This window comes from Microcebus murinus, chromosome 8 (genome assembly GCF_040939455.1).
Source record: "Microcebus murinus isolate Inina chromosome 8, M.murinus_Inina_mat1.0, whole genome shotgun sequence".
In the NCBI taxonomy this organism is placed as follows: domain Eukaryota; kingdom Metazoa; phylum Chordata; class Mammalia; order Primates; family Cheirogaleidae; genus Microcebus; species Microcebus murinus.
The window spans coordinates 6,092,590-6,108,603 of record NC_134111.1 but is presented as its reverse complement, the minus strand read 5'-3'; the positions used below and the strand labels follow the sequence as shown (position 1 = coordinate 6,108,603).

The following is a 16,014-nucleotide window of genomic DNA, read 5'->3' as shown; positions in this document are numbered from 1 at the left end:
AGAAACACCAGCTTCCATTCACGAGAGAGCTGCTCTCTGTAGGTGTGAGACGCGTGTCAGAGCACCGCAGACGTTGGTGGGTACGGGCAAATGCTTTGGGGTCTAAATATGGGTTCAAGTCCCAGCCTCTCCAGTTGCAAATGATGCATTCTGAGAACTTTTGTCACCTCTCTGAAACTCAACTTACTTTCCTGTACAATGCAGGTAATTATTATAACATCACCATTTGAGGATTAAATGAGATCATGTGTGAAACTACATTCCAGCGCTCCAGTGGCCAGAGAAAGGCAAGAGGCAGCTCCCACACTTAGCTTGAGAGATGCGAGGTGCTTAGCTGAACCCCAAAACCATCAAGGAGGGGATTTCAGCACATTAGTTTAAGGTGCATGTTGGCTTCCAAAGGAGATGTTTAGCAGGCAGTCAGATAAATACGTACTCACAGAAAAAGCGTGTGTGTCAGGAAAGAAGGCAGATGCAAGACGTAAAATGTAAAATGATATAACACAGTGAGGTAACTTAGCAGCTGGCATGTTCTATGGAAATTAGCAAGTTAGTGAGCGAAGTCTCCGTGGAGTGAAAAAGGAAAAGGCTGAGTGTTGTGGGGAACAGAGGAAGATGAGATAAAAGAGAGAATGCAGACAGTTACCTAAAGAGGAAGGAGAAAGAGAAGTAAGTAGATGGAGAGGTAGGGCTGCCTAAAGCATGCAAGCATAAAGGCAGAAGTTGCAGCTGCAGGAGAAAGTGCCCTGAGAAAGCAGGAAAAAATGGGATTCAAAACGGAGGATGAACCATTCGCAGTGGGTAAGGGGAGGGAGTCACAGTGGGTACAGATGGTCTAACTTTGTAGATACCCTTGCCATATTGCTGATTAATGTTGAGCTTATTTCCTACATACTATCTGCTCATATTCTAATGGGGAAAACAATAATTATACATACATAAGTTAACAAACAAATGTCAAAACGAATTGTGTGCAAAAAATGAAATTAAGACAGAGGAGGAAGGGAGAATGTAGACCATTTGGGGACATTTTTGAGTAGGAATCAGATTTGAGTTTTGTGAAATTTGGAGAGTTGGACAACACAAACAATTGATCTGTTTCAGAGAATGAGAGAGATATATTTGGGAATCATCCGGATCTAAGAGTTGTTGAATCATGAATGTCCTATGCAATCCAATACCTTTGGCTTGTAACCTACTTGTTTCTTTAATTGGACTGATAGCAATCTAGAAAGGTATATATTTATGGCACTACTGATTGCTTCTTTCTTCTTATCCAGGGCATGCTCAACAAATTATGCCTCCAAAAATCTTCATCAGTGGTAGTATTTTTCAAATCAATTTATACCTCTGAAGTCTTAAGGGCCATTTTAATTTCTTAATAACAAAGTGACATTGAGTATACCTTGACTGTGTATATGCCAACAATTGATTTTGTGTTCTCACATCTATTTGTGAAAAGTCCTATGATTTCATGTTTCTAGAGTATTTATAGACAAAAATGTAGTTTCTCAAAATATTAAATATATGCTCAAAGTGTCTTTCCTCCCTTTTCATGTTTCTTACACTAGGAACTGAAAATAGGATTCCAGATATGGTCTGGTCGGTGTTGAATGGGATGGATATTATCCTGGTGTAAACTCTGTATATGAGTTGACCACAGTGGATGTTTGTGTGTGCTTTTGTTGGCAGCCAAGCAACCTTTTAGCTCATTTTGAGCCTCTTGTTACCTAATCCCCTGGGTCTTTTTATCTGCAAGTCTTAAGAAAGAAGGCAGAGGGGAAATAACTGCCCCTAAACAAGGCTGAGGCAGCCATTGGCAGGCATCCACGCAGCACGGCAGACCACAGGTCCTTGCTCCGTGGCAGGTGCGGGGTGGGGGCAGTGTGTAACCTACTTGAGGGAAGGGCACACGGAGTCTCTTGAGCTTGATCCACTTGGATTCATACAAAGGCTTCAAAGGGAGCTGGCGTCTTGACTTTTTCCTATAATATTCTAAGTTTGTCTGTCATATGCATGTTTTATTTGCTACTTTTGAGTGACTGAAAGAGGGAAGGACATAAAAGGGGAAAAACCCCCTATTTCTCCTATTAGGTTCAGGCACCCAAATTACTCTACTAAAAATGTTTCCAGAGCAGCAGTCAACTCCAAATTGGTTGATGAAAATAAAGAGCAGGCCGTGGCATTTCCTCACATGAATGATACACTAGAAAATCCATGGCTTCCACCTTCGCCCTGCTTATCTGAATTTGGTGAAATCCCAAGATTCAGATAGTTAAACTGAGAGAAGACTGCATTGATTAATTAATTCTGGGCCACACCCTTGCTCTTGAGATATTTGAGTTTTTTCTTGACACACTTTTTTTTTTCTTTATGCTAAAGAAAAATCGTGCTAAATGGTCTTTGAGGACCACATGTCTGTCCTTCTGCTCCGACAGTCCACAGAGGCTGGGGTGTCTGGCGGCCCTGCTCGTTCATTCCCACGGTGTGGTTCCCTTTCTTACTTTCTTTTTAAATGTTCTTTATATTGCACATTTTTTACTGCAGTCTTTATTGAGAATCTCAGTAACTATTGATTGAGCCCCTGCTACGTGCTAGTCAGTGTATTAGTTGTTTTATATACATTATGCACTTTGGTCTATACAACAATATCAAATTAGTATTATTATTACCAGTCGAGACAAGGAAACCAAGGCCCACAGTGACCTCACTTGTATTACACAACCAGTGCATTGGATTCAACTCATGTTAGTCCGGTCCCAGTGACAATGCTTTCCCCCTGTGACGCAATCACCTCTCAACTATATTTATGAAGGGCCCTGTACCTTGTTCCAGAAGAAGTCAAAGTCTGCAAAATGGTTACCCTTGGTGTGAAAAAAGTCAGATTTATAGCTGCAGACTCCTGTGCATCAATAGTTACCACTGTAATTTGCAAAATTTTATTATGACTAAAATCCATCACTACCATTACTACCATTATTGCCCTAAATGTCCTCCCCATTGTTTTGAAATATTGGAATTATACCTGTCAGTCACAAATGGAATTAAATCCAATCATATTCTCAGTATGCCCCTAAAAGCGTGAACGCATATATGAGTTGCCCTGGCTGGCTATGCTGCCTCCAGGCTGCACACAGCCCTCACGTGGGTTTTATTGGCCTACTCAGTGTTGGTTCTCACCACACTTACTCTTTTTTAAAAAATTTTAGATTCATTGCCAAGGTTTGAAAATAGAAAATTTTACATTAATATTCTAGTCTGGCTCATTGGTCTTATATTCATGGATGGCATAATTACCTGTTGCTAATGAATATTACTGCCCTGCCTAAAGGAGGGCAGCCACTTTCTACCAGTCTCTTAACCCCTTCAAACTCAAATTGTGTGTCAGTTTCCATTTATTACTAACGCAAAGCCGAATTCACTCATTTGTATTATTTGCCTGACCCCTGTAGGCATTTGAGATTGTATCTGTTTCTGTTTCATTAACCAACTTTGGAGAGCAATTTACAATTTTTTATTTTCAGATAAAAAGTATTCTTAGTAATGTTCCTTGCATCATCAATCTAAATATGACTTTTTCTCTGTCATTTGGAAGAGAGTTTCATGCTTAGAGTGCTATTTGTATATCCCAACACTCTGACACAAGGGCATTAAATTGATGTAGACAAGAGGCCAAGTGCACAGAGAAGCAGGAGTTGGCATTGATGGACAGACTTCAAAATCCACCATTTTCACCTTGAAAATTAAAATGGAGAGAAATAAATCCTATAGCAGGACAGGATTTCTTCAGGAGGAAATATGGGTTTGGTCTCCATTCTACTTGGGCTGTTTAGAATTTGTTTTAAAATCTCTGCTTGAAAAGATATTGGAATGTGAAGATTTAAATTTCTTCCTGTGTCTATGCAACATTCACAGAAGTACTTTCAAACTGAGACAAAAGCCTTACTCCATAGGCTTTGCATGGCCTTTAAATACAGGCACTCAGGTAATGGATACATTTCTTTATATTTTTGGTTGATAGACCTGAGGGATAGGTGTGCAGGTGAATATTTGATTTATTTATAACCAAGATGAACTAATAGGTGTTTTTCTCCAAATCTCATGAGTTGGATGATAAATCTTACACTTTAATTTCCCACATGTGCTGTGTAGTATAAGCTCTCCATACAGAATCATAGTTGGATGCATAACAAGATGAATTGGGTTGCCTGGGGCCACAGAGTGGTTCAGGGACAGAGATGAGAACTAAAATAGGTGTCACCAGTACCATTTTTGAGCATTTACCACAGATCAGGCACCATGCTAAGTGACTGTATAATCTTATTTAATCCTCTCAATAACTCTGTGATGTAAATATTGTCTCCATTTCAAAACTGAATGCCCTGAGGATCTCATAAATGAAATCATTTGTCCAAGCTAGCACAGCTCGGAACTGGGGACTGGGATCACAGAGCACATCTATGTGCTTCTAAAACCATGTTCTTAAAGACATGAGGCAGATACTGGGATACCAAAAATATGACTTGGTCTCTGGCCATTCTGTGTGACCTTATATCTAATATTTATGAGCCTCAGTTTCTCCATTTGTAAATGGGGATAATGACACCTACTGCATAGGATAGGATTATTGTTTGGGAAAAAAATACCTATCCCTTCATATATTCCTGGTTCAACATAGCTATATATCCAATGCCAGTTTCTTACATCCAATTTTCACTCTCAGCCAAATGGCGTGGCGCTAACAATGAGTTTTAAAAAGGAACTTAAAAAGAGGGGAACAATGGCTTACTACTATTTTTTTTAACTTGCTTGTCAAAAGGTGACTAGTCAATATCTTATTTACATGATTCACCAAAAAAGAAAAAAAAGAAAGAAAGAAAGAAAAAAGGAAAGGAGAAACAGCCAGGATCATTAACTACCAAGGTCTTTAAAACTAAAAACAAAATGAAAAGCAGCAAAGCAGTAAGTAGTATATTGAGCTTAACCCTTGTAAGAAACATCTAGAGTGATTAAAGCCTGTTGGCATGTGGCTAAAACAAGTCCTTGGAGTGATTTTCAAGTGTGATTTGTGACGCCTATTTCACGTTAGTTACTGAAAGAGCTGATCTCTTTATGGAAATGAGAGGTAACGTTTAATGGCACATTAGCACACATTGGGCAGGTGGGATGTTCTTAGCCACAACAAGCAGCAGAAATCCATGTAAACTGTCCATGCTTCTGCAAGCATATGTAGGGAAGATGTAAAACCCACTTGTTTTTGGAAGCTGGCCGTGGGGTTTGTCCTTGGCATTCTTTCCTTTCACACTTGCTTCTGGGATGAAAGGCCTTCTGTTGTCTTCCTCTCTGCTCCTACCTTGCTGCAACCACCCAAATCGCTTTTGAAAAGAGGGGTTTTGGCAAACTGTCCCTAGATTATCCACATTTTGTCCTCCTTTTTTCTTAAACTTATGTTTTTTAGGGCAAATGATACTGGCTTGCTTTCCTTCAAAGACCACTTGCCTGTCACTCAGATAGTCATCACTGATACCGGCAGATCAAACTCAGAAGCTGCTTGGAGAATTGGTCCCTTGCGTTGCTATGGCGACCGTGAGTACTAAATCGAAAGAAGCTTTCTCTCTGCATTACATGAGCACAAGATGTTTTTACCTCCTTATCCCCTTTCCCTGCAGTGTCCCCTAGTCTTGCAAATTATCCACATGCCCATTGCTTTCTAAACCCCACTGAAAATGACAAACCATGCTTAAGGATTTTCTCATTTGCAGGACACTTCTGGAATGCTGTCTCATTTTATACCGAAGCCTCTTACCTCCACTTCCCTCCCTTCCACGCGGAATTCAGTGCCGATATCTCCTTCTTTTTTAAAACCACGGCTTTGTCTGGAGTGTTCCTAGAAAACCTTGGCATTAAAGACTTCATTCGACTCGAAATAAGCTGTAAGTGCCCTCAATTATGAATCTAATGCAACGGTCAACAGAACACGTTTTAGTGTTATCTTTGCCACCAATCACTGGTACATATTTATACCATCAATTAATCTCACTGGACATCTGTAAAATTAGCAGTGATAATTTCTAATTCCTTTTAATACCTTATGATTTACTATGATTTATCAGTATTTAATCAATCATTCTTTCATCAATATATGTACATTCCAAAAATTCCTTTGGATACCTATTACAGTATCCATTACCTGATCCATCGGTGTTTCTTAGCTGTGACTTTAGTCTTCCGCACCACAGGACTTTTTTCATTACATTTTCCATGGAAAGCTGAGAAGATATTATGCATTCTATTCATATTTGGGATCTACTTTTTTGTTGTATCTTTGCTCAAAAAGTAATTTTCTGACTTATCTGCCAACTCCCATGGTTTCTTTACCACTTCCCAGGAACAGTGGTGTATCTAATAAAATAATGCCAGGTTGTGGATCATGCTTTAACACTTCAGCCCCTACATGCAAGCTATGATCAGTAATGATCATGAAGTGAAATGAAAAATAATAGAAATAAAGATGGTGAAATGTTCTATTACTGAACATATGTAATCATGCCAGTAAAAATATATTCTATTACAAAAAAGAAAAGAAAATACATTGTTTTGGCCAAATGTGATGGCTCAAATCCATAATCCTAGCACTTGGGAGGCCAAGGCTGGAGTATCGCTTGAGGCCAAGAATTAGAGACAAACCTGAGCAACATAGTGAGACCCCATCTCTACAAAAAATAGAAATACTATCCAGGCAGGGTGACATGCACCTGTAGTCCCAGCTACTAGGGAAGCTGGGACATGATGATCACTTTAGTCCAGGAGTTGGAGGTTGCAGTGAGCTATGATGATGCCACTACACTCTAGCCCAGGGGACAGCAAGACCCTGTCTCAGAAAAAAAAAAAATTATAAAAAGGGAAAAAAAATAAGCATACCTACATGTTGGTCTAGTCCAATCATATTAATAAAATTAAAATTTCTATTCCTGAGTTTTTACTTTTATAAATTTATCAGTGACTTCATCAGAGTTGGTTTTCCACATATGTTCATGTTCAGAAGAGAGTATAATCATATTTGTCCATTTATCTTCTTTCATATTGAGCAAAGGATATTTTTTATTTATTTTAAATTTAATTTTTTTCACATGAAGCAATGGACATACAAATAGGAAAGGTTTTAAACCTAATGATATATATGTTAAAGATCATAAAAATTCCATTTTACAATAAATTCTAGAAATTACAATATTGTTCACCTTTTTTTTCAGGATTGAGTCTAGCAACTTTCAAATATGTCTAAAACTGAAAAAATTCCACTGAACTGTTTTCACCAGAAAATCCATCATAGATTTCTCTTCTGTTAGGTAAAAAACTACAAAGTTCCTAAGGACTTGAAATTGCCTGAGCTCTCTCAGGCTGCAGTTTGTGCCTCTAACCCCTGTGGTTCTGCACATCCGTGCACTCAGCAGTCACTTTGAGTCAAATCGTGTTAGCACAGCAAACGTAAAGATGAGAACGAGAATCTGAGTTCTCACTCTTGAAAGTGAACACGTGTATTTGAGTCTGCATGTTCAGGAGCCAATGGCAAATCTGGAGTTCTTTGTATTAATTTCCCTGTCGAATATAGTATTTATTAAGTGATAGAAAATAAAAATATGCTAGTTTGAAGTTTACATATACATTCTTAAAAATTAACAGTAGCTTCAGCATCTGTTAAGACTTAGACCAACGAAAGATTTGTTTGGTGGAGGAACGTTTTATCGCTGACAATGCTTAGAATTACTGTGTGTGGTGATAATAAGAAAGCACGTGCATTTCTCGTTACTTTGCTATTGTCCTTAGGTTCTCTGTGCTCTATGCAACCTCTTATTGCTTGCACACAGGGTGGACTGCACTCGCAGCCTTACCGTGCCCCTGCCATGGACACTTTCTCCTGAGGTGCCCCATCTACGTGTGTCTAAATGGATGTTTTCCATAGTTTGATTAAGGCAATTGACCATATCACAATAAGGATGTGACTGCACAAAAAGCCCTTGAAAGCATAAGTAATGTCTCAGCAACAGAAATTGGAAATTTGAGAGCTTCAGAAGAGGAGACAGAAACACTGACTGGAGGAGAGGGTGGTGGCGTTTAAGTCTCCTGAAAGTCCCCAAGCAGCTAAGCGGTTCTTCTGCACTTACAGCACAGCACATGCAAGGAAAGAGATCTCCTTAAGTGGTAGTTTTAGCCTCCTTTTACTCCAACAGTTTAGACTACTAATGGGAGGAAGCTCTTGTGGCTTTGGTGTGAAATAAGATCCCTCATACCTAACTTGGCCAGCCTCTGAAAATGGGAAGTGAGTGCCAACCATTCCATAATATAAATATAATAACTGCAGTGTAAATTTAATAAAAATCAGGCCCCACGGCTTTTCGATTCATTAAAGCAGTGGCAAATGTCATGGTGTGTTATCATAAGGTAATGACTGATGATTTAGCATTAATTACATATCAATGTCCAATTTGTACTTTGTGGTACAGTATTTTGCCCTTTGGGTTATATAAAGTGTTTTTAATGCAAGTTGGGATAAAATTTGGTAAAAATAAAAATCCCTTGATGTAATTGTTTGGTATGTACTTTATCACTAGATTGGGGAATATAATTTTCCAAACCAAGATTTTATATAAAAATCTTAAAAAGTTCAATGCCTCATAATTCTTAAAATATTTTTTATTATTAATTTTAAAAAGAAAAAGAGGCCAAATTGAGAAAAGGGAATCTTTCATTCCTTATTTAAAGCTACATTTGAACTTTGCGTTTTGGGCAGATGGAACTTTTACCCTAAAGGGTTCATGGTAAGAAACCTCTATAGTTCAGCTACTTGGAAAGGAAATGGCCTTTTAACAGATGCAGTGGCTCAGAATAGATTCCCTCCTTCCCAAGGGGTGTTCCTCCATAACTATCTGAGCAGCAGTTTCCAAGGTTGATACATCCAAATGGTTGGACAGGGAACAGCAGGTTTCCATGAAATTTCCCTTCCAAGCTGCTTCCAACTAAGATATTTGAATTTTGTAGCCTTGGGAATAGTCTGTATTCTATGAAAAGAATGTTTCTATGTTCTCAAGTCTTAGTGAATACGTTTCAAATGGAACTGTGAAAAAAATCAGCTGTTTTGACAATTATCTCACAGTGGCTGCATAGGTGGATACTTTGGAGTAGGTGAGGAGACTGGAAGGCAGGGGCTTTGCAGAGTCAGCCTAGTTTAGCAGAAAGAGGCTAGACTGTAGAACTCAACGTGGATTCAGATTTCTGTTCCTCCAAGTGGGTTTGTGAGCCGCCTTGGGCGAGTTCTTCCCCGCTTCTGTCTTATTTAGACAACACAGGGTTGGAGACACCCATATGCCAACCAGATGCCTTTGGCTGCAATTAACAGAAAACCCAATCTGAATTGGCAGGCGCAAGAATGGAAATTCAGTGGTCCTGGAGCATGTGACTCAGTCCAGAGGAGGCGGGACTGGCTTCATTCAGCAGTTTAACAAAGTTATCAGTGGTCTGATCGTTTCCTCTCTCTGCTTTGAATTCTGAATGTCTACTTGTGTCTAAAGTAAGCCCCCTCCTGGTGGAGCTTTACCCAGCTGGAGAGGAAGCTCTGCTCTCCCAGCTCCAGGCAATGCTGGGATGCAGCTCGCCCGGCAGCCTGGGCGCCAGTGCCTGTGGCCAGGAAGTGCAGACTGCAGACTGGTTTATGCCGGGCCAGCCCTGCACCTGGGAGTGGGCTAGTTTTCCCAGAGCCCATGGAAAAGGGAAAGAGGGAATAGTTTTCCAAAGCAAACTCTGAGTATTATTAGAAAGGGGGTGGTCCTTAGTTACTGAGTTACTTAGTGGAAAAAATTGTATGTGTGTATAGAGAGAGAGGAAGAGAGATTCCATTTCTAAATTTCAGAGGCATCATACTAAGAATATTATCAAATGTAATGTTGACTGAAAGATACTATAGTCAGAATTTCAGAAAATAGTAAAAATTAATACTATTAACAATTAAGTTTTTGTTGAGTTGTTGAGCAATTATTCTGACTAGATACTATACCCAATTCTTGACATTCATTGTTTTATTTTGTTTTAAAGCAATCTGAACTGAGATTATCATTATATTGATAATGTGGCTATCAGTGCTCAATATGCAGATGAGGAAGATGAGCCCAGGGAGGGCCAGTGACAAGCCCGGAGTCCCACAGCTGGGAAAGGTCAGGGCCCAGGACCCCACCAGACCTTCAGGGCTCCTTAGAGCCCAACACTGTTCCTGCTTTGCAAAACCACCTCAGAATTCAAGAATGTTAGAACTCAAGAAAACATATAATTGTTTACCTCCAGGTTTTGAAACATGGGTCATTCAGGAAGCCCGTCAATTTTGTGCAAAACTGTATGTGCTTTTTATTTCTGGAGGTAGGGATCATGGCTGCCATCATGTCCTCAAAGAGTTCATGTTTCCAAAAAAGTTTAACAATATTTCATTTTAGAGATGAATACGTGGGAGGTCAGAATGGTTCATTGACTAGGTGAAGGCCGTGCAACTTCTTTATTCTACAAATGGACCCTGAGCTCTCTGCCAAGCCGACGGGGTGGGGCTTGAGGATGCAGAAGTGGAGCTGTGGTTCCGTCTCTGTGAAGCTCGGGGCTGAGTACTGGGGTAGAGGGCTGGGTGGGTCCTCAGGATGTTCTCTAATGCTGTGGTCCTGGGCCGCAGGCCGCTGTTCTGCACAGCTGGGCGGCACAGCAGGAGGTGTGCGGGGACAAGCCAGTGAAGCTTCCTCTGCACTTACAGCCACCCCCATCACTCACACCACCCCTGAGCTCTGCTTTCCAATAGCCCCTTGGAAAATCTCTCTTCCATGAAACCAGTCCCTGGTGCCATAAAGGTTGGGGACCACTGCTAATGGGCAGGGGGGTAGTTTAGGATGAATATCACGCAGGAATTTTCCTTAGAAGGCTTCTCATTCCTAGGACCACGCAGTAGACACTCTGTTACAGCACTCAATGTGCCCTTTCTTTGTCAGTCTTCTCAAAAGTAAACTGTGAGCTCATCTTGTTTATTCATCTCTGGATTCCCAGGGTCTAGCACAGGGCCTGGCTTGATGACCCACTGAAAGGTGGAGGACACTCATTAGCTTTGTCTTGAACCACAAAAGGGTAGATGGGGAGGGAAATTTGTCAGCGGTTGGAAGAAGGCGAGGCTAGAAGGAAAGTTCCCAATGGAGCTCACAGGATGCTGCCACAGGCCCCCGCTTTCCTGGCCAGGGCAGTTGGGTTATGTCCACTCCCCCAGCAAGTGGGAGCTAGCTCAAGTACGCCTCATGTCCCCTGCCACATACTCACCCCTCTTGGATGCATCATTCATTCACTCACTTTTTTTTTTTCTTCTTCCCCATTAGTTGTTTCCAGGCATCTATACTATCTATTCTAGCTTTACCTGCCGAGGGAAACTGCATAGGTTTTAAGCTCCAGAGGTTTTGTCATTGAAGGAGTGCTTTAAAAAGTGAGCTCACATTACCTGGATTCAAGTCCTGACTCTGCCCCATCCCACTGGGGCAACTCACTCAGCTACCTGTGCCTCAGCTCCTTAGCTGTAAAACATTACATGTCTCATAAGGTTGTAGCAAGGCTTAAGTGAGTTGATTCATGAAAAATGCTTAGCAAGAGACCTGGCTCATGGTAAGCACTTAGTAAATATTAGCAATTATGATTGCATTTTATTTATGCTTCCTTGGTTCTAGGAGAAATGGCTTAAATATAGTAGGTCTTTAATAGTTACTTGAATAAACTTACTTTTAAAAGATTTTCCAAGAACCCTAATATCTTGGTATAAACCTAAAAAACAAAAAGTAAAGAAAATTGCAAAATTGCATTTAGTGTGTGCGGTGTTGCAGTGTTTTAATGAATAAACCTTAATTTGGGTGAGAGCTGCCTGTATTTGAGGCACAGTGCTAGCTGCTGGGTACATAATCAATGAGGCGTTCGTTAAGAGTCTGCAGACTGGTTGGGGAGACAGTAAACAGATCATTGCACAAAAAGGGGATGAAGATTGGGGCAGAGGTCAGCACGGACAGGAAGCCTGACATGGAAGTGGTGGCCAGGGGGCAGGGGCAGACACAGAGGAGCAGTAAGCCCTCCATCAAGATGTGCTGAGTGGAATTTAATATCCACAAGACCAGCTTTGCAGGAAGGCTTTTAGCAAAATCTTTAACATTGCTTCCCAAAATTCTCACTAATCTTTATTCTGTTTTCTATAGAGAAAAATTAATGTGGGGCCCAGTCATCTCTTAGTGTTTTTTGATTTTGAGATGTGCAGGGCTGCAAGGTGGCACTAGTGGTCTGAATAGGAAACGGGAATGACACTAAGGGCCACCTTCACTCTTACTTAGTTATCTAATTACTTATCATCCAATATGTTCCCTTAAATTCTGTTTCCTTTAATGCATGGATTTGTAAACCAAAGCCAATGTACCTGGCTTGGCAAATCATGCAACACAGTAATAATAACAATAGCTATCACTTGTTGAGCAGGTACTATGTGCCATGACAATTCTAAGAGTTTCACTAGGATTCATGCACAAACAACCAGATGATTAGGTACTTTTTTTATTCCCATTTCTCAGATGAGAAAGTTGGATAGAGTCAAAACTCACCTTTGGTCACAGTGGCTCCAGAGTCCATGCTCTCAAATCCCTTTTTTACAGCTACCGCCATCTGCCTCTCAAGATCAGGGCCCACCAGAAAGCAAAGCAATTCAACTCTCAGTGAGTTGAAATTCTGCACGATGTGGGTTTCTCATACTGAGGATGGCTTTCTGTTAGGGTTTACAGGCTTAGGAAGGAGTGATCCAGGGTGCTGTTTAACCTTTGGCATTTATGGTAATTTAGACTTTGTCAAATAAATACACATTGCCTGTTTTAGAGGATAAGGGGGAGGGAATAATCATAAGGTACTGGGAAGGAAGGGAATGTCTGGCGCAGGAGGCTCTGGTTATGCAAAGGAGACTGTTCTTTCCTCAACCTCAATTTGTCATCAACCTTTCCATTTCCTTTAGATTGAGGAAATTCTCGGGTGATAATGGAAAATACAATATAATATACTCAATAGAGCAAAACAGTGAAGAATTCTTTGAAGTCATATTCTACTTACTATTGGGAAACTGAGAAAATTATACTTTTTGAAACTTTAATTTTTTCACTCATAAAATGGGGCTGATGTTCTCATAGAGTAGTTTTGAGAATTAAAATGAGACACTCAACTATCATTGTTTAGCATGGTTCCTGACGTGGAGTGTGTTGTACCTACTGTGCTGCCATCTCCATCTGTCTCTGTTAATGGTTACACCAGCACCAGCCATCACCACCACCACGACCACCGCCATCACCACCACCATCATCACCACCATCACTGCCATCACCACCATCATCACCACCACCACCACCGCCATCACCACCACCATCATCACCACCACCACCACCACCACCACCACCAGCACCATCACCACCATCACCACCACCACCATCACCACCACCATCATCACCACCACCACCACCACCACCATCATACCACCACTACCACCATCACCACCACCATCACCACCATCACCACCACCATCACCACCACCACCATCACCACCACCACCATCACCACCACCATCATCACCACCACCACCACCATCACCACCACCATCACCACCACCACCATCACCATCACCACCATCACCACCACCACCACCACCACCATCACCATCACCACCATCACCACCACCACCATCACCATCACCACCACCACCACCTCTATCACCATCACCACCGTCACCATCACCACCACCACCACCATCACCATCACCACCACCACCACCACCACCACCACCATCACCATCACCACCACCATCATCACCACTACCACCACCACCACTACCATCACTGCCATCACCACCACCACCACCACCACTGCCATCACCACCACCTGAACTTGTCTGAACTGTCAGCCACTGCCATCACTACCACCACCACCACCACCACCATTGTCATTTCATCATCATTGGAACTATTACTCCTGATTGGCTGACACCTGGCTTTTATGATATGCATATTGTTATAGAGGCAGAAAGGATCATGTAAGGAGTCTGGCATAAAGGCGAGAGGCTTGGGTTTGGTTGCAGGCACTGCAACTTGTAACCTCTTTTTGTGGGGGGAGAGGCTATCATGAATGCTTGTATCACATGCGTTAATGAAATATGGAAGAGGGCACTGGGCTTCCCAGGGCACAGGTCTCCTCCTTGCAGCAGTGGAGCTGCCTAGCTAACCCTAGGCCTACAGATATCCAGGAGGAAGCTGTTAAAGCCAGAATAGACCCAGGATACCCAGAACCTCAGCACTGAAATGTGTTTATCAGAAAGGCACCGATGGCCCAGGTCCCTAACTTGTTTTCTGAACTTGCACGATATGGACCAACTGGGCAAAAAAAAAAAAAAAAAAAGAGCTTGGGACATGTATATACACATCATGTGTAGTTGTTACTATTAATGGTGATTTCAGTGCTGCTGGGATTTTGGAAGAAGTCCTCTCTACATTGATATTGACTTATAATTGTTGCTCCCACGCACATGCTTGTGCCTTGGATGCACCGACAACTGCCTTCACTCTTCTTCCTATTCTCCTTTTTGGTTTCAGCTCCTTCAGAGATCACTTTTGCCATGGATGTTGGGAATGGCCCTATAGAGCTTGTGGTCCAGTCTCCTTCTCCTCTGAATGACAACCAATGGCATTATGTCCGGGCCGAGAGGAACCTCAAGGAGACCTCCCTCCAGGTAGACAGCCTTCCGAGCAGCACCAGGGAGACCTCGGACGAGGGCCACTTCCGACTGCAGCTGACCAGCCAATTGTTTGTAGGTAGGCAACGTCTTAAAGTGGCTTTTGTGCTAAACCCCTGTAAGACCACTGCATGACCAAGGTCCAAGGAAAATCTCTTTTATTTTAGACCTGGGAAAGTGTGTCATAAAGCATTTATGATCCTACATTTAATTCTACCAATTATTTCTTTCTGGTTTCATTCATCATAGCAATTAAAGATTATGCTACCCCTTAGCAGATTTTGGGGAGATCCCAGAGTCTTTGTGTATTTCCCCCTTGTATATATTACCTTCAGATGTCCATAGACTCCCTTTTTATCATTATAATCAAAATCTATTCTTAGGGAAAGGACACGTCAACTCTCTACACCTTAGTTGGTGTGTGATGTAAGGCAGTAGGGAACTCCCTCCCTGGTGATGCCTGACTCCTATAATCACTGTTACGGGCGTAATGAGATGCTGGAGCCAACTCAGAGATTTCAGTCATCAGTGATATGGTTGGGAGAGGAACTATCCCTTTATAAACTAGGGGCGTCTTTGGTTCTCCCTAAAATCACACCACTTGGAATCATCCTGTGACAATTTGTCTGGACTGCCAGCCACTGCTGATCATGGTCCGAGAGGGATCCAAGGATCCAGATGCCATTCCCTGGGTCATTCCTCCCTTCTGTCATTCTGTAAATAGTTAGTGAGCATCTGCAACAGGTCAGGCATCCTGTTGGATGGTGAGGATTGAAAGATGAATAGAGCAATGGAGCATGTGGTCGCGCGCGCGCGTGTGTGTGTGCGCGTGTGTGTGTGTGTGTGTGTGTGTGTGTGTGTGTGTGTGTGTAGGGGTGGGGAGAGACCAAAAGAGAGGGGTAGAGGTAGTTTCCTGGCCTAATATAATTATTTTAAAAAGAGTTTTATTATTTAAAAAAATTATTTTAAAAACCCATTATTTTAAAAAGAGTTTTGGCAGTGGATTGAGGAGGGCTTGTAACCCTTTAAAATACAAAAGGAAAAGAAAAAGAAAGAAAAGAAAAAAAAGTTCTAAATGTTAGAGCTATTGCAATACTACCTAAGCCAAGAGTGTGCTCTTATATAAAACTTGAAGTTCAGATGCTTAGATCAGTGATATAAAATAAGTGACAGAATTTGTCAGTCTGTCCAGACTTAACTTTCTT

At 41.5% G+C, this 16,014-nt stretch overlaps 1 protein-coding gene across 1 annotated transcript in view; it reads left to right on the top strand.

Annotated features, from left to right (window-relative positions):
- Window positions 1–16,014, top strand: part of CNTNAP5 (contactin associated protein family member 5) — a 772,432-nt gene that overhangs the window by 635,361 nt on the left and 121,057 nt on the right. The window contains exons 15-17 of the mRNA XM_012755965.3: window positions 5,459–5,586; window positions 5,763–5,933; window positions 14,670–14,888. Coding sequence (XP_012611419.2) covers window positions 5,459–5,586; window positions 5,763–5,933; window positions 14,670–14,888 — 518 coding nt within the window. The remainder of the gene's footprint in view (window positions 1–5,458; window positions 5,587–5,762; window positions 5,934–14,669; window positions 14,889–16,014) is intronic.